This window comes from Micropterus dolomieu, linkage group LG03 (assembly GCF_021292245.1).
Source record: "Micropterus dolomieu isolate WLL.071019.BEF.003 ecotype Adirondacks linkage group LG03, ASM2129224v1, whole genome shotgun sequence".
In the NCBI taxonomy this organism is placed as follows: domain Eukaryota; kingdom Metazoa; phylum Chordata; class Actinopteri; order Centrarchiformes; family Centrarchidae; genus Micropterus; species Micropterus dolomieu.
Window position 1 is genome coordinate 2,718,266 of NC_060152.1, and position 21,846 is coordinate 2,740,111.

A 21,846-nucleotide genomic window follows, 5' to 3' on the forward strand; every position below is an offset into this window, starting at 1 on the left:
TAGCATATTGGAGATCTATGAGATATTCTGGTTTTGAACTGCCCGTGGGAGGAATGTACATGTAAAAATCTGTACATTCTTGATTAAAAGTCATGTGAAATCTCTTTTATCTTTCGTCTCCTCAATTCGGGTGTGTTTCCAAAACGTCTCTGGTGAATCTCGCGGACTCGACTCGCAAGCATCGGTATGCACAGATTTGATTGGCTGAGCAGCGTCACATGAGACGATTGGAGCACATGCGATTGGTCTGTGAGTTTCCTGGTCCTCTAAACCAGTACAGTAAATGCTAGAAAAGCTGCGCGGGTTGAAATAGAAACGCTCCGTCACGAGGTAGTAAGTCTCAATAATAAATGTGCTGTAGGTCGGCGGTCCGGAGAGGACGGCGGCTGGGTCCGGATCCGGACCGCGGTCCGCCTATTAGTGACCTCTGTAATAGCGTATGAATGGCGCATTATGAAAAAAAAAAAAAACAATTGGCTGATTGAATTGCAGACTCACAGCAGAGAGATGTGGAAACAGCCTAAGTGTGGACGTGATATAAAAACCACCTCTGATGATGAAGCCTCTGCTGCTCTGCAGTTTATCAGTGAAGTGTCGGAACTCCAGTCTGTTAACAGACAGACGCTGTCTCCTCTATGAACCGTCTGGATTCTCACTGCGCTGCGTTTATATAAACTACGAACCGGTTGTGGGTCACATCTCCCAAACTGGTTTCTTTATGTTGTGTTCTATTGACGTATGAGTGTTTTCTTTAACGATTTACTTTCATGATCAGAGAGGCTGCTGACGGTCATTTTAAACGTCATGTGCGCAAGTCACAACAAATATAGTGGGATATTTGAGCAGCAAAAAATAAAAAGGCTGAAGTCATTAACTTGACATGACAGGGCAGAGGAAACTGCAGAGGAACTAGAATTCAACTTTTAGCTTCTGAAATAATTTAGATGCTCTGACGGCGCTCAGGACTGATCGGGAGGACGCTGCTTTACTCCAAACTGTTTCTCTGAATGAACCTGGACTGTGTGTGAGAGATTGTTGTTTAAATAGCAGATTGTGGCCCATGGGAGTGTTAAAATAAGATGTGGTCACTCAGGAAAATTGTTGGCGCATTCCTATTTTGAAGCAACAGAAAGCGACTGTACCATTGACCAAACGGCAAGTCAACGGCACAGTATTATTTGTTTGTTTTTTACTCCACTTTACGCACGAGGCACGATTTATGCACGAGGCACAGCAACAACTTAATATTAAAATGTCCCGAGAAGTGACAGGATCGGTCAGGATCTAATGTTAACTGATGTTCTCTGTTCTTCTCGCACACAGTCCAGGGAAACTGGAGTAAAGCAGCGTCCTCGATCCTGAGCCCCTCAGAGCGTCTCAATTATTTCAGAAGTTAAAAGTTGAATGCTCTGCCTTCTGGAGAGTTTCCTCTGTCCTGTTATGTCAAGTTTATAATATTTTTTTTTTTTTGCTTCTTGAATGCCAGACGATATTTGTAGCGACTTCTTTGCGCACATGGAAACGTTTTAAATGACTGACAGCAGCCTCTCTGATCATGAAAGTAAATCATTAAAATAAACACTCCTTCCGCAATAAAACACAAAATAATTAAACCACTGCAGGAGAGAGATGTGACCCCATAGTTTCTAATAACGCAGCGCAGTGAGGATCCAGACGTTTCATAGATGAGACAGCGTCTGTCTGTCTGTTAACAGACTCCAGTCTGCTTCACTGATGAACACAGAGCTGCAGAAGAACATCTGGCTTCATGAGACAGTTTTTATATCGCTGTGAATCTTGCATATTGCGCCCAAAACACGCCACGCACTTAGATCGTTCAAACTGGGCCCTGTGACTTCTTCCTCGCAGCGGAGGAGATATTTAATCCCATCACATTTTACAGTTGGTGTTGGAACAGCTTCAATAACAGGAGCCTGGCAACTTGTTGATCGCACCTGGTTCCAAATCAAGGCGCAGATCATTTATCATCAGCTCAGACTGACACATCTCAGTAAACAGGTGTTACGACCCGTGAGGTCTGTGGGCTGTGTTCGCGTTGCTGTGGGTGTCTCTCTCTCTCTCTTGCAGGTGCGTGCCTGCACCCGCTGAGTGTGACGCGGGGTGGAGCTCACAGCTGGGGCCGATTAGTGGCTGGGGCGCGACGTGACGTCTCACTTCTCACTCATCCACTCACCCTTCCTTGGGCTCGCATTAGTCTGTGTGACTTACTGTGTGATCTACTTCGTGACTTGCGGGACGTGACCGGCGGGGTGCCGCTGGCAACTTCCCCTCGCGCCGTGAGGTCGGTGACTCCGTGGAGGCGGCATTCAGGATCAGTGGAAGCCGGTGTGGTGAGCGACGGGCGATTTAGTCTTATTGGGTTGCATCTACCGGTATTGATGGGTAGAGGCTACTTGCTACAAAGGTGCAAAGCCCCATTTTCAGTCTTTAAACACAGCAGGATGAACTCAGTGGAGTTCTGTTTTCTGAAGTGGCTCCAGGTGATCACAGCTGAGGGAGGTGCAGGGCGACACCTGCTGCTCATTTTCTGTAAATCCTTTTCGTGTGCTTGCTGTTGTTCGATGCCATCGATCTTTGTAATATTGACAACACTTTACTGTTCACAGCACTTACTAAAATAAGCCTTAATCTGTAATGCTAAATAACAGAAATACCTTTGTTTAATTCATCACAAACATGCTCCAAACTGATCATACAGTTGAATCGCTACCTCTCATAAACTGTTAATCTCTTAATCATGAAGGCGGATTTATTGCATTATTTAATTAGTTTTCACTAATAAACTGTCATCTCAGCGTATATTTTTAGTCCCACCTACCAATGAAAGGAAATATTGAGTAATAAATTCGTATTTTGTTTTGATAAAAAAAAAAAAAACGAAAAATCAGACTGAATGTTGTTTTTTTTCGTTTCGACCCAAAATTTAAAAAACGGAAAAACGACCCGTTTCTGGTTTCTGCCTTTGTTAATTATAGCAAAAAAACCAAACGGTTCAAACGTCTTCCGGGTTTTCCCCATATCCAGCTGCCAAAGACTCATTTCCTGGTTTTTGAAACGTCTATCTCTGAAGCAAATTACTTAGGAACACAGAAAAGGTATGTAACAAACATGTAACTGACAGCGAGTCGGTGTTAATATAGGCTAACCTGCTTAGTCTAGCTGAAACGTCCTTTGTTAAGTTTACAACAATCTGTAGCCTTTCTTAGTCGGCAATTCAGAATAGACGGACCATTTGCGTTAGGTTTCTTATTGTTTGTTTTAATAAAAGGCGCAAATGGACTAAAATTGATCTGAAAACTTTTGCAAATAATGTTTTCCTAATTTCTTTAGGAATTATGGCTTTCTAAAGCATCACTGTGACGTTTTGTGGTGATTTTTTGTGTGTTCCTGTTAATGCTGGATGCTTTTTGGGCACCAAATTCATCAACATCGAATGACACGTCAAATGAATGATAAAACTAGCTTTCTTGAAGAAGTAATTGTCAAGGTTAGTTAACTAACTAAACTAGCTCCACTATATCTATGCTACTGCAATACCATGGTGGAGTAGTAGTCCCAAAGTTTGCTTCACAGTTTCACTGGTTTTGAGATTTCAGTTCTTTTTTTTTTTTCATGGAAAGAAACTCCAAATCAATTTCTCTCTTTGCGAAACTGTTTTAATGCCTTTAGATGACTGTAATTCCTTGCTCTCTGGCATCAGCAAGAAAACCATCTCCAGCTCATCCAAAATTCTGCTGCCAGGATTTTGAGTCGATCTAAGAAACATGATAACACAACACTGATCCTAGCTTCCTTACAATGGCTATCTGTTGCTCTTAGAATAGATTTTTGAAAACTTACTTACTTAAGTTCTGAGAGGCCATAGCCCCAAGTTATTTTTCAGATCTTTAAGTGCCCTATAGCCATGTTGCCCTTCCTGCTCCCTGACCTCCTCGGATACATTGTATTTGGTTATTACAAGGTTCATAATAATTAATACATTTTATTTATTATTTTCAGGACACTCAAAGACTTTGCAATAAAACCAGTAGTTATGTGCATTTAAAAATAGATAAAATACATAAATAGAAAATACATGAACATTAGGTAAGAAACATAAAATACAAAAAACATACAAGTATAGGGGAGACCATATAAATATAAAAAAAACACTTAGCAGCAGGTGAAGTGTAACATTATTTGAGGTTAAAAGCTAGTGAGGGGGGTCCAGGTCGCTACATTCTCGGATTTGATTGGGTAAGGAATTCCAGAGTGAGGGGGCTGCAATGGTGAATGCTCTGTCACCCCAGGTACAGTCAGAGATAATTTAGAGTGGTGGGGAGAGGAGCTTAGTGTCGGAGAAGCGGAGGTCACGGGGGGATTGTGGTGGTGGAGCAGGTCTGTGAGGTAGGAAGGGGCCTGGTTATAGAGGGCTTTGTGGGTGAGGAGGAGGATTTTGTACTGAATGCGTTGGGATCACGGGTGCGGATGTGGGTGAGGAGGCGGGCGGCAGAGTTTGGAGTGTGGTGAAGTTGATTTAGGGCTTTGGCAGAAGAACCATAGAGGATGCTATTGCAGTAGTCAATTCTGGATGTAATGAAGGTGTGGATCATAGTTTCGGCAGCTGAGAAGGTGAGTGATGGGCGGAGACGGGCAATGTTTTTGAGGTGGAAGAAGGTGTGGTGTTCAAAAGTGAGGTTGCTGTCAAAGATGACACCAAAGTTGCGGATGTGTGGGGATGGAGACAAGGTGGAGTTGTTGATGGAGAGGCTGAAGTTGTTGGTGGTTTGGGGCTGATGATGATCACGTCAGATTTATTGTAATTGAGGTGTAGGAGGTTGGTTTGCATTCAGGTTTGTATGTCGGTGAGGCAGTTGGTCAGGGTTGCAGAGGTAACTGTCGTGATGGATTTGCTGGAAATGTAGATCTGGACGTAGTCGGGCGTAGCAGTGGAAGTGGAGACCATATCTATGTATGATATTTCTGAGTGGTAGGATGTAGATGATGAACAGGAGATGACAAAGCATCCAACCTTGGGGGATGCCTTCTGACAAAGGAGCGGTGGAGGAGGAGCACTTATTAATGTTGATGAACTGTTGTCTGTTAGTGAGGTAAGATCGGAGCCAGGAGAGTCCGGTGCCAGTGGTGTTGGCGTTTTGAAGTGGTTGTTAGAGGTGAGGTGGGTTTGAATTTGATCAGTGACAACATGTTCTGGATTTTTTGATAGGAAGGGGAGATTGGTGATGGGTCGGAAGTAGGACATGATGTCGGGGTTGAGAGCAGGTTTCTTGTGGAGAATGATGAAGTTGACTGAGCCTTTGCAGTCAGGGCTCCTAGATTTTGGAATGACCTCTCTGAGGGGATCAGGGCTGCACGTTTTGTCTTGCTTTTGAAGTCACATCAAAAACCCCACTTAAACAAACATTGATATTCTGCTCCTGCTCTACATCTAAGCCACAGCCACACTGATAGTTACTATGCTCACTGCCCACCAACTGGACCTACTAAAGGTGGTCTGTAGATGGTTATTGACCGTGTTGTGTTACTTCAGAATTACAATTGTTAGACTTTACAATGCGACTGAAATCAAGGGGATTTTACTGACAGGATTGATCACAGTTGTATTTAAAACCTTGTTATGTGTCTGTCCAGCTAACACAACATGTTGTGTGTGTTTGTGTGAAGGTTTACATTTTACAATGAGTCAGCCTCAGGAAGAAGATGAAGGAGTCCCGCCCTCCAACACCACTTTGTCTGAGGAACATGAGAGCCAGACCAAACCACAGAGGTAGGATGAAGATCTCTCTAAAATCAGTCCGCTGTCATGAATCAGAAAAGTCAGAGTACTTGGTTGAGAGTATGGAATGAATGTTACTTTTTTCCCATCTTGATGATTCTTGGATTCAAAGCGTTTAGCTTCTAGTTAAAAACATGAATACGTTCCAAGGTCTGACTGACCTTCATCCACTTTGGTTTGTTATGTGTTAACTTGTAACACTTTCCATTTTCTTCAGTCATTGAGCTCCACATACTTCCCACCTGTCTTTTTTTATTGTTCCACTTCTTTCAGGGCTGAGCAGGAAAGAGCAGATTCTCCTTTACCAAGCTGTGTGTCCATGAAGAGTGACAAATCCATGGATTTCCCCATGGCTTTTAAACGGCAAGATTCATTTTCTAAGTAAGTCAACAGAACTTTTTAAGCATAAATTCTCTATGAAGCATTATAATTTATACCATAACACTACTCATTACTGCACTGTTTATTTATCTGTCTGCCCAGACTTAATAATCACAGGTCTACCTCGTCCATCTGTTGTACTGATATGTAAAAATGTTCTTCAGTGTGATTCATCTGGTAACTGTTTTTTAGATAACATTTCTGTCTTCTTGTTCATCATCTTCCTCAAATGTACCAGATAGATCTCAGACACTATAAGGCCAAGCTCTCTCTACATCTCTTATTATTATTTTTTTTTATTTCTGCCAGTCTTTATCATTAGTGTCCTAACAGCATCACAAAGTACAGTTTTGTCAGCCTTAACAGCTTAAAATGCCAAAAATGGATTGATTGATGCTGGATGAGTAATGACCTGTCTTATCTAGACTGCACTAGCTGGGCTCTAACAAGATGTTACTTCTCTTCATTGGCTGTATCACCTTCAGGATCATTTTCAAGGCATTACATGGGAAGGCCCCCTTATAACTTAGGGGGTTTTCACACCTGAAAGTCTGCACCAAGGTCCAAACCAAAGTTCATGTTTTGATACATTTGGTTAGTTTAGTTTTGGTTTCGCACTGTAATTCTGCGACCGCCCTGAAGGACTTCACATGACAGACCTGCATCCTGTCGTCATCATCTACGTTGGCTGCGTCTCCCTGTACTTGACATTGATTGGTTTATTAAACAGTTCAGCAGGGAGCTTTGACAGGATAACTGAATAAAAAATGTATTTGTTTCCGGTTTAAACGGCAAGTCTGAACCCTCCAAAAAATGCTTTCACACCAGAAACGAACCGAACTATGGTTCAGGTTGATCCGGACCAAGATTACCTCTTTTGGTCGGACCAAATTCCGTCTGTTTGGTAGATGAGGTAGGTGTGAAAGCCCCCTTAGAATAGTTGGTGAGAGGAGCCTCAGGTCCTCAGACAATGGATGTTCAGAGGTCAAGGCTGAAGACTTAAGATCATCATGTTGTTTTGTCTTTGCTCCGTGAGTTGAGAACTGTCTACCTTACAGTCTCTGAGAGGTTGAATTAGTGCACTCTTGTGAAATACATCTTGAGGCGCATGTGATTTCATTGACATTTTTTTAACAGAGTGGTTTGAAGTGGTTTCTAAGGTCTGACTGACCTTCGTCAAATTCAGTATGCTGTATGTGGTAACTTGTAACACACGCCATCTTTCTTCACACTCATAGATTTCCATATACTCTCTCCTGTCATGTGTCATTGTTCCACTTCTTTCAGGGCTGAGCAGGAAAGAGCAGATTCTCCTTTACCAAGCTGTGTGTCCATGAAGAGTGACAAATCCATGGATTTCCCAATGGCTTTTAAACAGCAAGATTCATTTTCTAAGTAAGTCAACAGAACTTTTTAAGCATAAATTCTCTATGAAGCATTATAATTTATACCATAACACTACTCATTACTGCACTGTTTATTTATCTGTCTGCCCAGACTTAATAATCACAGGTCTACCTGTCCCAGGCCAGGCTCTCTCTAAACCTCTTTCCATTATTTTTTATTTATAATGTCTGCCAATTAATAATGTCCTAACACAGAATCACAACATACACCATACACAAACACCCTTAAAGCCAAATGTCAGCATTTGAATCTCATGGTCATTGTCAACATGCTGGAGCCAAAAAACAAACAAACAGTATTTCTGTCCCAATACTTTTCAATACAGTGTAAATATGAACTGGCTGTAAGACTTTAAAGACCTTTTGTCCCAAATTTGGTTTGCTAAGTCTTGTAACTTCTCTTCCATCACCAACTTCAATGACATCATTGAACTCCACACATTCGGAGTTACCAATACAGCCACAGTTTTTTTGTACTGTTGTCCTTTTATAAACCTCAGTTAATCGCTCAGATATGAGACTCAGTCTGCACATTTAACTCTTCAATGTCCTTCCAATATGTACATACCATCCCATTTCTTGTCAAACCATTGACTTCTTATATGATGTGTATGTATTGTTGAGCGTTAAGTTAGACATAAAATTACTTACCACTAATGCGTTATGTTTTCTCCACAGAGTTCCCCAGGAGATATCAGAAGTTTCCACTAGCAGTCAAACAAACGTGGACTCCATATTTATGGTGTGTAACTGTACAAGCCAACCTTTAACTAGTAACTAGGAATCAGCCACAAAGAAAAGAAATACCTTTTAAAAACATTGCACAACTTGATCACACAGAAATATGTGAAATGACCGAAACCTCTTAACAACACATTAAAACTGCGGTTCTGTTAGGCTTAACATGTGTCCATCACCTAGGCTAAATGGCTAAGGAAATTGTGGCTAGTTAGCATGCTAAGCAAGTGCAGTGCCTCCTGTCTGACAATTAAATCAAGAGCACAAACACATTGAGGAGGAGCCACTGCACAGGGCCTTTTGTAGCTCTAGGCCTGTAATAGTCATTGACGTTGACAGCATTTTGAGAGAGATTCTTTAGAATGGTCTCGAGGGTATTGACTGAATTAAAAATAACTTTCAGTAAGGCAGAAAATAGGAAATGTTTTCAACATGTTGGAGTATTAAATGCAGGGTTATGATATTTGACAGATGGAGCTGATGGTTGTTGTGCAAGTTTATAATGAGTTAAGTTTATAAAATCTGAAAGTAATTGAATATTGTTTTATTTCAGGGTCTTGAGGAGAGCATTGTTAATTATGTGAAAAACGAGCTTAAGAAGTTCCAGAAGGTTCTGAGTCGAGATTGCTCAGGATGCTCAGAGAGCCAAGGTGAGGACGAGGAGGTGGTTGATGGTGAAGAGGAAGAGCAGAGGAGTAGCAGCAGCAGAGAGGCATTTCTGAAGATCACACTGCAGTTCATGAGGAGAATGAAGCAGGAGGAGCTGGCTGACTCTCTGCAGAACAGTAAGAAGCTTTCAATAGATGCTGCAGAGAAAGTTATATTTAAAATCCTAGATTTACAGTTCTAAAGTCTGATGTACATATGCTGTGAAACATCTGCATCAGATCTATAAAGTCATCTTGGCTTCGCACATTATCATTTAAATGGAGGGTTGGAGGGGTTACATCAAGAGCCCATGTTTGCGCAAGTAAAGATTCCACAGATTTTATCATAGACAATGTGATGAGCATTATTTATCTAACAATAACCACATGAGCAAACCACCAACCTTCTGAATAATGGATAGCCCGCTCTACCTTCTGAGCCACTGCCCCCCTTTTGTCTTTGTGTAAACATGCTAACCCTGCCAGTGATATAAAACCACACCTGACTGTTACTTATGTGGCCCAGCCAGGAATGATCCGGCCAAACACATTATAACATTTTGTGGGTTTTTATTCTCTGACTGGACTCAAATGAGAACAGCATCAATAATGTGATTTTGAGGATATAAGGCAGCTGGAGGTTATACAAAACATAAGAATTACTTTTTCATTTGCCATTCACTTGTTTCAGCTGATCTCAACTATTTGATTTAACAGTACACTATATTACCCCTTAACCATATCACAGTATGTACAGCTGCCATAAAATTGTTTACACTCACTTTGTTAAACTTCAGTAAGTAAGTAACAGGAACTCTAGACCTTAAACACTTGAATCTACAATCCAGACATTAAACTCTTGACTCTGCAATCTAGAATCTAGACAACAGTATTGGCCTTTTCTAAATAAAAAAAGTATACATATATAAATAAATACATTTATTTAACCACACAATGTACAATGTCATAAACTCAAAGTAAAATATTTAAATTCACCAGAAAACATAAAATACATCCATACACAAAATATAGTTTGGCCAACACTTTGTGCAGGAACTCAGAATTAATATTATAAATAAACAAATCAGTAACTTACTGTCTTCTAATGTGCAGTGTGATACATACATGGATCTCCCCTCAGTATTTCCCACAGACAGTATATTACTGGACGAAGCCACCCCGCAGATTTGAATGAAGTGTAGTTGATAAATGAACCTCAGATTTGATGGAATATAATGAATAACTACAAGTTGTGTGACCATTAAAGCAGCTTTTTTGTGTGGGAGCTATAATGAAGTGACACACGATAAAGTTTGTTACAAATTTATTAGTAACAAACTGGATGAAGCCATAAAGTTCTTACAATAACTCCACAGAGAAAGCAACACAGAAATAAAATTGCAACAGTTTGGAAGGTTATTAAAACATTTCCAGCCAACAAGCAGCAGACCAGCTGCAGCATCACGTCTGTGTCTTCCTGCGTCGGAGGAATGGGATGTTTAATTACCTGCTGTAATCGGCTGTTCTGCTTGTTTCAGAGAGGAGACTGACTTAGCATATAATAGCACATTTCAACAACAAGGTAATTCAAAGTGCTTTACATAAAATAAAATAAAAATACACACATTAAATGGGTAAAACAGGACAATAAAAGTTACAGTGCATTGTAGAAACTTCCTGACTGATGAAAACTTAAAACAACAATTTTTGGACCCAGGATTTAGCGTTACTCCATCAGCTGTTCGCTGTAAACACACCGCTGTGGCTGGCTGTTGTTTCCGAGCATCGGCGAGACTTGTGTGGATAACAAACTGGATAAAACCATCAAGTTCTTAAAATAACTCCAGCACAGAGAAAGCAACACAAAAATAAAATCGCGATCACAGATCACAGGAAGGTTATTAAAACATTTGCGACAAGAGCTGCAGATCAGCTGCAGCATGCGTCGCCTGAGCGTTGGTAGAACGGGATGTTTAACGAGCTTTATTACCTGCTGTATTCAGCTTTTCCGCTTGTTTTGGAGAGGAGACCGACTTCAGCTCTGTGGAAAAACTTAAAACAACAACTCTGGACCCAGTATTTAGCATAACTCCATCAGCTGTTCGCTGTAAACACACAGCGTACGCTGGCTGCTATTTTCAATACATTTAATGCCGATGGACATCACAGGTGGACATCGGCCAGATATGTGTGGCTATTTGACTGTTGATTGTGATTTATTGGTTTGCAAACAACAGTGGGAAAGAGAGGAGCAGTAGCAGACAAACACCCGACATTCTCCAGTTAAAGCCAGTAACCTCTACTCATTCAGAAATTCACTTCAAGGCAAGCCCCACCCCCCCAAAGTACCGGTACTTTCGGAAAGTACTACCCCCCGAGCGGGGACTTTTTAGGGGGTTAAATGAAGACCCAAGAACTACATTTAGACCCTGGTCCCTCCAGTGGAAAAACAGTGAGTTCCTCCAAAGGTTCCTAGTTCTGGGGTTTAGTTCCTTTGGTCGAAACGTAGCTATTGTTTATTTAAGCTGCGTTTTCGACCAAAGACCACGGTGGAAATGCACACAACAGTGGGCTGAAGGAACCTTTTAGTACCATGAAAAGAGATCTGGGGACTTAAAAGTCCCCGGTACTTTTGGTCAAAAAGGGGTTTTACACAGTCAGTATACACCAGTATAATGTGATTTTGCTTGTATACATTTTGTCGAAGAAAGGGGAATGCTATTACTGCAGTAATCCCACCAGCAACTACAAAACATTATGCCCCACATAATACTATAGAACTCTGTACCCCTGGCTACACTTAAAAGCCAGCAGAGCATTATCATAGAAGGAGATATGTGTTTACTTGTTTTTGCCAACTGAGAGTCAATTTATTTCCCACCTCCTGATCTAACAATGCAGGTCAGCGAGGTGTGAGTGGAGGCCGACAGTCCTCTACAGTGCTTAATCTCATGACAGCTCTATATTGCATCATCATTGTATCAGAATCTTAAAATAGACCTGTACGATGTAATGTAATCCAATACAATATTTGTCATTTTTCCTTGTAGGAATTCTTGCTCCAGTGTGCTGCTGCAAACTCAAATCAAACCTGAAGAAGAAGTTTCAGTGTGTGTTTGAGGGGACTGCTAAAACAGGAAAACCAACCCTTCTGAATCAGATCTACACAGAGCTCTACATCACAGAGGGAGAGACTGCAGAGGTCAATGAAGAACATGAGGTCAGACAGATTGAAACAGCATCCAGGAAACCAGACAGACCAGAAACAGCAATCACATGTGAAGACATCTTTAAGGCCTCACCTGGAGATAAACCACTCAGAACAGTGATGACAAAGGGAGTGGCTGGCATCGGTAAAACAGTCTTAACACAGAAGTTCACTCTGGACTGGGCTGAAGACAAAGCCCACCAGGACATACAGTTCACATTCCCATTCACTTTCAGAGAGCTGAATGTGCTGAAAGAGAAAAAGTACAGCTTGGTGGAACTTGTTCATCACTTCTTTACTGAAACCAAAGAAGCAGGAATGTGCAGCTTTGAAGAGTTCCAGGTTGTGTTCATCTTTGACGGTCTGGATGAGTGTCGACTTCCTCTGGACTTCCACAACAACGAGATCCTGACTGATGTTACAGAGTCCACCTCAGTGGATGTGCTGCTGACAAACCTCATCAGGGGGAACCTGCTTCCCTCTGCTCGCCTCTGGATAACCACACGACCTGCAGCAGCCAATCAGATCCCTCCTGAGTGTGTTGACATGGTGACAGAGGTCAGAGGGTTCACTGACCCACAGAAGGAGGAGTACTTCAGGAAGAGATTCAGAGATGAGGAGCAGGCCAGCAGAATCATCTCCCACATCAAGACATCACGAAGCCTCCACATCATGTGCCACATCCCAGTCTTCTGCTGGATCACTGCTACAGTTCTGGAGGAAGTGTTGAAGACCAAAAAGAGAGGTGGGCTGCCCAAAACCCTGACTGAGATGTACATCCACTTCCTAGTGGTTCAGTCCAAACTGAAGAACATCAAGTATGATGGAGGAGCTGAGACAGATCCACACTGGAGTCCAGAGAGCAGGAAGATGATTGAGTCTCTGGGAAAACTGGCCTTTGAGCAGCTGCAGAAAGGCAACCTGATCTTCTATGAATCAGACCTGACAGAGTGTGGCATCGATATCAGAGCAGCCTCAGTGTACTCAGGAGTGTTCACACAGATCTTTAAAGAGGAGAGCGGGCTGTACCAGGACAAGGTGTTCTGCTTCGTCCATCTGAGCATTCAGGAGTTTCTGGCTGCTCTTCGTGTCCATCTGACATTCATCAACTCTGGTGTCAATCTGCTGGCAGAAGAACAAACAACCTCCTGGTTGCCTAAAGTCTTCAGAGACAACCTTAAACTAACACATCTCTACCAGTGTGCTGTAGACAAGGCCTTACTGAGTCCAAATGGACACCTGGACTTGTTCCTACGCTTCCTGCTGGGTCTTTCTCTGAAGACCAATAAGACTCTCCTACGAGGTCTGCTGACACAGACAGGAAGTAGCTCACAGACCAATCAGGATACAGTTGAGTTCATAAAGAAGAAGATCAGTGATAATCTGTCTCCCGAGAGAAGCATCAATCTGTTTCATTGTCTGAATGAACTGAATGATCGTTCTCTAGTGGATGAGGTCCAACAGTACCTGAGATCAGGAAGTCTCTCCACAGTTAAACTCTCTCCTGCTCAGTGGTCAGCTCTTGGCTTCATTTTACTGTCATCAGGAAAAGATCTGGACGTGTTTGACCTGAAGAAATACTCTGCTTCCGAGGAGGTTCTTCTGAGGCTGCTGCCAGTGGTCAAAGCCTCCAACAAAGCTCTGTAGGTTCATGTTTCAATGGATGTATTAATTCATTCATTCAAAAAAATACACTATATAGATGAGAAGAAAGCCATTTTCCAGGTGTTAATCACTAACTTTTCTTCAGGCTGAGTGGCTGTAACCTATCAAAGAGAAGCTGTGATGCTCTATCCTCAATTCTCAGCTCCCAGTCCTCTAGTCTGAGAGAGCTGGACCTGAGTAATAATGACCTTCAGGATGCAGGAGTGAAGCAGCTCTCTGCTGGGCTGCAAAGTCTACACTGCAGACTGGAAAATCTCAGGTCAGGATTCAGACTTCTTGCTAAACAGATTATAACAGTTTTAACATTCAAACTAATGTGTAAGGTTTTCCTATTTACATGCTTTTGTCACCAGCTTCAGATCTTGGGTACATCTGAAACTATGCTCAGACTAGAAAGCAGTGTGGATCAATGAATAGACTGACAGGAGAGACTGTCTTACTTAAACCACTGCTTGTTTATTACTTAAATATTAGAATATTTAATTCCATAAAATGTCGACTTCTTTTTTTCACTTTACATTATTAAAAATACAGCAGGTGTATGTTTATCTTCAATCTTCAAATTGTATGTGGTTTTCCTCAACCTACTACTATTTTCATGTGGGCTGCATTACTCTTTTCAAGAAAACTCCCTGGGAATGACTTTCATTTTCAAGATTTCATTGTTTTTTTTCTATTCTTTTTGGTGAGCTCTTGAATACCAAGATTTTAAAAACCTGTAGACAGTTTTTTGTGATTTTTTGAAACTATCAAAAATACTAAGACGTTCTTTCTGTGTTACTGCCTTTATTTGATTACAACTATTTTTATATATCATCAGACTGTCAGGCTGTCAGGTCACAGAGGAAGGCTTTGCTTCCCTGGCCTCAGCTCTGAAGTCCAACCCCTTCCATCTGAGAGAGCTGGACCTGACTTACAATCATCCAGGAAACTCAGGAGGGAAGCTGCTGTCTGCTGGACTGGAGGAGCCACACTGGAGACTGGACACTCTCAGGTATGGAGAGCCAAAAGTTAACTTTTGCTGAATGACTTATCTCTATCTAAAGCTGGCAGTGAGCTCTTAATAATAACCTAAATACACTTGGGTGCCTTTCCCAGTCCTACACTAAGTCACTATGCTAATATAGGCTAATATATACTATCCGGGCGCCTTGTGTAGGCCTTCTGACTCTGTGTGATATTTAATTTTCAGCTTTTTACTTAACATTTAATAAAAAAGTAATTGTTGAATGAAGTAGGGTAAACCTAGCGGAGACCTGTGTGTTACGTAATACAACAGGACAGTTTCATCCACCCATATTCTCATCTCAATAATGATCGTTGAGTGAAAACCAAGATCAGTTTCATCATCGACATACTATTTAATGAATTCAACATTGGACATTTTTATAAAACAAATAGCACCAAATGCGAATTAGGGCTGTCTGGGTTGTAACCACACACTATTGACCAGTCGGTCAAGGCTTATACCAATTAATTTTCAAATACAGATTTTTGTCTCTGATTTAAAACCATATGTTTGTAAAAACTCCCAGTACTCCTTATGGCCAGTCCGCCCTTGCTTTGCGGTGAAGAACGTTATTAAATGTTTCTGTTCCTACAGTGTAATAAAATAGAATAACTGTGTTTCTTCCTCCAGTATAGACCATGGTGGAGAGCAGAGACTGAAACCTGGCATGAAGAAGTGTAAGTGTGAATGCAGTATTGTTAGAATATATTAATTCTGATAGTTAAAACAATTAACCCATTAGTTGTGTTGGATGATAAACTGCTGCTGCTGTTGTGTCTTGTTCTCTCCATCAGATTTCTATGAACTCACACTGGACACAAACACAGCAAACAGAGAGCTCAAACTGTCTGACAACAACAGAACGGTGACTCTGTTGAGACGGGAACGGAAATATCCTGATCATCCAGAGAGATTTGACCACTGGAAACAGCTGCTCTGCAATAATCGTCTGACTGGTCGCTGTTACTGGGAAGTCGAGTGGGATGGACTGGTTTATATAGCAGTGACTTACAGAGAAATCGGAAGGAAAGGAAAGGGATTTGACAGCAGGTTTGGAGGGAATAATCAGTCCTGGAGTCTGAGCTGCTCTGGTGATGGTTATTCTGTCTGGCACAAAAACATAAGAAAAGACCTCCCTCCCTCTCTCTCCTCCTCCTCTGTCTCTAACAGAGTAGCAGTGTATGTGGACTGTCCTGCTGGCACTCTGTCCTTCTACAGAATCTCCTCTGACACACTGATCCACCTCCACACGTTTAAAACCACATTCACTGAAACTCTTTTTGCTGGCTTTGGGATTGGTTCCAAGCCTGGTTCCTCAGCCTCCCTGTGTTGTCTATAAGAGGGAGAGGGTTGTCCTCCTGTGTGGATAAACACTCAAAACTGAGACTAATGTGAAACCAAAATGTGGAAATAATGTTGGAGCATTGACCACAAAAAGTTCTATAAACCTTTTAATGGTGCGCCAACCCTAGCCACTTTAAAATCTAAATTAAAATAGTTTTTATTGCTTATTGTGTTTGAAGGCTGTTTGAATGGTTTTCTTTGCATTCTTTGTATTGTTCCTTTCATGATGTTACACTTTTTGAATTAGTGTTAGTTCAGGTGTGTGTTTTTTTCTGATTTGAAATACTTCCACTTTTTATACTATTTCCTCTGTTAGCTTCATCTCTAAATAAATATTCCAATTATAACATGTGTCTGAATGTATCATTTATATTCTGTGACATCGGACGAGAAACCAAATTTATCACTTGTGATCAATTTTCAGAACCAGGGGCATGTACCAAAAACCAGATTAGTGTGTTATCCAGCTATCTTTGGGCTGGACTCTTAGGGGTACAAACTTCAATAGATTAACATTAAATTAAACGTGTGCAATGCTAGATATTTCCCAAACAATTTCCCAATTAATCAGATTATAAAACCAGGCTCTGGGACCCTGCCTGGTGGGTATTCCAGCCTTGTTGATGCTATTTAATCTAACATCCTTCTGCCAAATGCATGTTCATTTCTGTCATCTATTGTGTCTGTTCTCAGGTTTTATTGCTCTGGATGTAAACTGATACAGGATGGATGTACAGTGTGAACTTTTGCTGAATACAAACAGAAATTATACAACAGCCAAACACAACTTTGCTGAAGCAGAACATTTTTATTGCAGCAAATTTAGAAGCAGTAGTTTCATGTCAATGCTGAATGAAAGCATGAGCATCAGAGGATGATGTTACATCTGCCTGAAACACATAAAAATAAAAGTGCTTGTTTGGCTTGAATCTGATAGCCTCACAAGAATGTAAAACATTTAAGGAAGCCAACTGAACAGCATACCTATAAATGATGATCAAGGTATGCATGTTTCTGCAGGCTTTCTATCATGGAGTCCGTGCAGGAGCAGACTGCTCTGAATACAAGAGTCAGAAGCCTTTTTTTTTTTACTGAATCGAGAGTACCCTACTATTAACAGGAAGTAGACTGACAGCACTCCAATCATTTGATTGTAAAGCTTTGATTTTACTTTTCTCAGATGAAGGAAAGGTAAATGTCTTCTCTCGCATTTCCTTGAGAAAGGCAATTAATCATAACACTTGTCCATTGGAAGACTGTATATTATCTGGAGAGAGCAAGGACATAACTCATTTTCATGCATATTTTGCATGCATGAGTGAGTTTGGGATTTTATCAGAATTAATGATTGCCTCAAAGTCCAGGCAGATACTTATTCATCATGCAGTACCATCAGTGATGCATCTGATTGGCCCCAAATTTATTCTACTGTGTTACAACGACCCCCAAAATACTGCAAAAGTCAGTAAGAACTATCTTCAGCTTAGCAGGAACATGGAGTCCTGAAAGTGACAGTATGGCTCCTTCAACATCATACAGTCTGTCTGCTCACTCAGGTTATATTTGGTAATTGATAAATGTAATCTATTAAGATGTACATTTTTGAAAGCACTGCTAGAAGTGTTTCACACATGGCATCAAGGCCAAATGAGGCTCAGAAGGTGCGACTATGTCAAGCCAGGTGTAAGTAATTCAGATAAATGGGCGTCAACAGCTTTCTTCAGGAGAACACGCTATCGATCACAGATTCATTGATGATAAAATGGAAAAGATGTGTGCAGCATACTTTATTCGCTGTTACTCACTGTGTGTAAAGAAGGTTTACGATGAAAAAATGCACATAATATTTAAAAAAATAATAAAGAAACACGGCTGCAGTATTAAAACAGCAAGAAAAAGGCGTGGCAGACAATAGAGGACCGACTTAATAAGTAAGTATCTAAAAGTATCACTGCTCCTAATTGAAACTATCATAATAAGGTTACCATAATTTGTAACGTTATGTCAGACCTTAAAAGTGAGCTGTGGATTAATATGTCACTCAGCAAAGTAGCAAGTATTAATTACAGCCACTAATCAACATACTATCTATTTAGTTCAATTTTATTTATATAGCGGCAGTTCATAACAAAGGTATTTCTTTTCCTCATAGTATTATCAATTTAACCCTATTTTGAAATAATATTCAATGCTGAGATATCTGAGTGGGGAGTCTGGCGGTCCTCCCCCAGACGTCTTTGGGCATTAAACACTTAATTTTCTGATGTCTGAAGAAATATTCTGTACCAATTTATGGTGGAAATGTCTTTATTTATATAAAAAGTAAACACAAAATTCAGCAGGTGACAATTCGAAATATAAAAATATAATGCAGTATTAGCAGCTTGTTTATTTAGCTTAAGTTTCTTTTTTGGACAATGCACATATCTTTCTTCTATGTTTGGATTGCATTGCATGTTTTCTTATTAACCTTTCTTAAAGCCTTTTCAGTTATTTACCATTTTTATTGCAAGGAACATTTTTAATAAATACTTTTAAAAAGTGTGCTTGGCAGAGGGACTGGAGGGTCTGTCAATTTTGTGTGAAAATGGTGTACTTGTTTAGTTAATATGGATAATAGATAAAAAGTCAGTGTTGTGGTGCTCATTCAAAATACTGTTTGATAACTTGACCCTGAGGCTGTAGTCCTGCAGTCTGACAGCCAGTCTGCCAATGTAGTAAGTACAAGCACATCCACAGGTGAACACTTCCTGCTGTGCTGTTATGTGTTTATGTGTCTGAACTGCACACACTTGAAAAAATTAACAAAATAAAAAACAGGACTTGGACTTAGATATGGAGATAAAAGTAGCTTACTGAGGAAATAGGAAATCCAGCAACTACAAAGAGAAGTGTTTTTGCAAAGTACACTGTAAGCCTAACTGTAACACAATGTATTACGGTAATCATTGTTTTCTCTCCCAAACTTGCAGCAGATGATCCCAGGGAGAGAAAAACATTGTGCTGTCCTCTCCCTGTTGTTTCATGAATAAAAATAAATAAATTTAGTGACTTATTATATTCGGTGCTCACTTTTAAGGCACAATATAACATTATAAATATGACAGTTTCAGTTAAGAGCTGTGATATTTTTAGCTTCTCCCACATTCAGTTGGTCCACTATTGGCTGCCACACTTTCTTTCGCTGGTTTGTTAATTTTTCTTTTATTTCTTTTTTTTTACAAGCGCTTTCATTCCACATAAACCTACTTGCTAATGCTCATTGTGTGCAAAATATGGTGCATGCATCTTCTCCAATTATGAAACCTAATAACCACAACCTACTATTTTAATACAGGCTACTGAAAAATATGCAAAACACATAGAACATGGAATAACTGAAAAAAACACTTTGGTTTCTGATCGGCGTGACCGCTGACTGAACAGATAAGGCACCAGGATTAACTAAGCCTGGCTGTTAGCCTGGTCTGGAGCAGGCTAGCTGCACAGAATAAATCGCCATGGTAACTTATGTGCTACTGCGTTCGTGAAACCGAGTCAAGGCTTAATTCAGCCAGGATATCTGGAAAATCCTGGCTTAATCTGCTATCCTAACAGTGGATCCCAAAATACAGAACAGGCAAGAATTGATCTAAACATAACAGACTAAATAACAGATACAGAAAAGACTAAAAATAACAAAACTGTCTGAAACTAACTAAACAGAGCAGAGCAGATGCGGCCACATTGTGAAAAAAAATAAAACATGTTTCTGAGGTAATGTAATCTTGTTAAAATGGATTTCTTAAAATTGGCATCGAAAAAAGTATTGTTCAGGAACTGGTATCGAAGTTGAGATCTCTGTATCAATATCGAAAATCTTTGAATGATACCCAGTGTAGCATGTCTAAAACTTAGCTATGAATTTTAATACATTTATGAGAATTAATACCCAATTATGAATTTTAATATTCAGAAAATATCAATCCATAAAAAGCTCTCGTTTAAAAAGGGCACCACCGAAGTTATTATCCTAGAGTCTCCGGACCTCTAGGTAGCTTTTAATAATTATACAATTATTCACCAGTGATCAGGTAGTTAATCATCGCTCAATTATCTTAAATCAGTCAGTCTCATATCTAAAGGGTCAATTCTCTTGGCAGGGATGTGGAAATAGTCAACACACACACACTTCCTTGATTACAGTGAATTTATTAACTAACTAAAGCGATAAAAAAGGGTGGTTAAATACATCAGGGAAAATAAACAATGGCTACATATTGAGAATGGAGGTTCGATTGTGGGAAACATTTGAGTCATACAGCATCTAACGAATGCAATTAGATGATAACTCGGTTAAATTTGTCTAGGGGTATAAAGATTCCATATGCTGAACTAAAGACAAATGGATTAGCAACTATTGGGCGTCACTGACCACAGAATTGCTGGGAAACGGCCTCAGATTGGCAGAGTCCGTGCGTTCTCGGTTAGGACAACTTAAAGCTGTCGGCCAGTCGCTTTCTCTGCCAGGGAATTTCTCCGGGATCCGTCTCTGGAAGGCTTATGGAAGAAACTTGCAGTGGGGGGCCTTCCCGACCCTGTCTTGGGGTCAGGTTTAAGTCATCCTTTGTGGTTGCTGGCGAGCCACGTGGCGTCGTCCGACCTCCGTGGGCTTAGCTTGACGAAAAAGCTTAAAAAGGGAACTTGGTCGTTCATGAATTAGACCAGTGTAACTTAACGGACTGATAACTTTAACAAAACAAAAGAAAGAAAGAAAGAAAGAAAGAAAGAAAGAAAGAAAGAAAATAAAACAAGTAAAGTTACTGGAACTGAGGTAAACATCAATGTCGCTTTGACTTTGTTGCGCTGGTCGAATTCTTGGGGCGTTGCCAGGAGAGGCACACGTGCCGATGCGTGCCATAGCGTCCAGAGAGCAGAGCAGAAGACCAGAGCATGAGGAGAAGAGAAGAGAGCGAACAACGTCGCTCAATGGTCAAACAGTTTTACCGTTCTAAGTTAAGCATTTGGTAACAGGATAACAATTGTCAAATTATTGGTCATGATAAATGAGTGACATTAATACATTAACGGCATTTCCGACGATGGTATGTAATACTTATTTCGTCCACTTGGGGGAGCTCAGGTTACATGAGGAAAGCTTAGACTAATCCAAAACTTTAAATTTGAAATTTAGTTATTTAGCTTTAAATTCAAGCTGCCAATTAATAGAGTATAGTATGACATTTCTTTATCATCATTTCTAGAGGAATTGTGTGAGAAAGTATTGTGAACAAGCATTGGTTACACATAAGATGGAGTGTCCTTCATCTTGCTGAAAATAAAAACACTGCAAAAGTAACTTATTTAGATTCTTTTCAGCAATAATATCAACAACAGATAGTGACAACATGGTAACATAACTACTCAAACAGAGGCAAACGTAAACAGTTAATGCTTTGAGTCTTTAGAGACTGCAGTCTTTGTTTACACAAAGTTCAGGACGGTCCTGGATTTTGTCACTTAGGCGTGAAGGGGTATCCCTTTGAAGGGGTAATGAAACACAGAGCAAGGCCAGTTGCCACAGTTACGTGTGTGTGGGCGGGGGGGCGCAGTTTAGGGTTTCTGATAGGCTGTTCAGGGAAATGCTAATCGCTGTTTAATGTCCATTTTGT

At 40.5% G+C, this 21,846-nt stretch overlaps 1 protein-coding gene across 1 annotated transcript in view; it reads left to right on the plus strand.

Annotated features, from left to right (window-relative positions):
- The first annotated feature begins 3,045 nt into the window (after positions 1 to 3,045).
- Positions 3,046 to 21,846, plus strand: part of LOC123968335 (protein NLRC3-like) — a 31,380-nt gene continuing 12,579 nt past the window's right edge. The window contains exons 1-7 of the mRNA XM_046045036.1: positions 3,046 to 3,116; positions 5,686 to 5,788; positions 6,071 to 6,178; positions 7,466 to 7,573; positions 8,263 to 8,326; positions 8,876 to 9,107; positions 12,020 to 12,782. Coding sequence (XP_045900992.1) covers positions 5,700 to 5,788; positions 6,071 to 6,178; positions 7,466 to 7,573; positions 8,263 to 8,326; positions 8,876 to 9,107; positions 12,020 to 12,782 — 1,364 coding nt within the window. The 5' untranslated portion in view covers positions 3,046 to 3,116; positions 5,686 to 5,699. The remainder of the gene's footprint in view (positions 3,117 to 5,685; positions 5,789 to 6,070; positions 6,179 to 7,465; positions 7,574 to 8,262; positions 8,327 to 8,875; positions 9,108 to 12,019; positions 12,783 to 21,846) is intronic.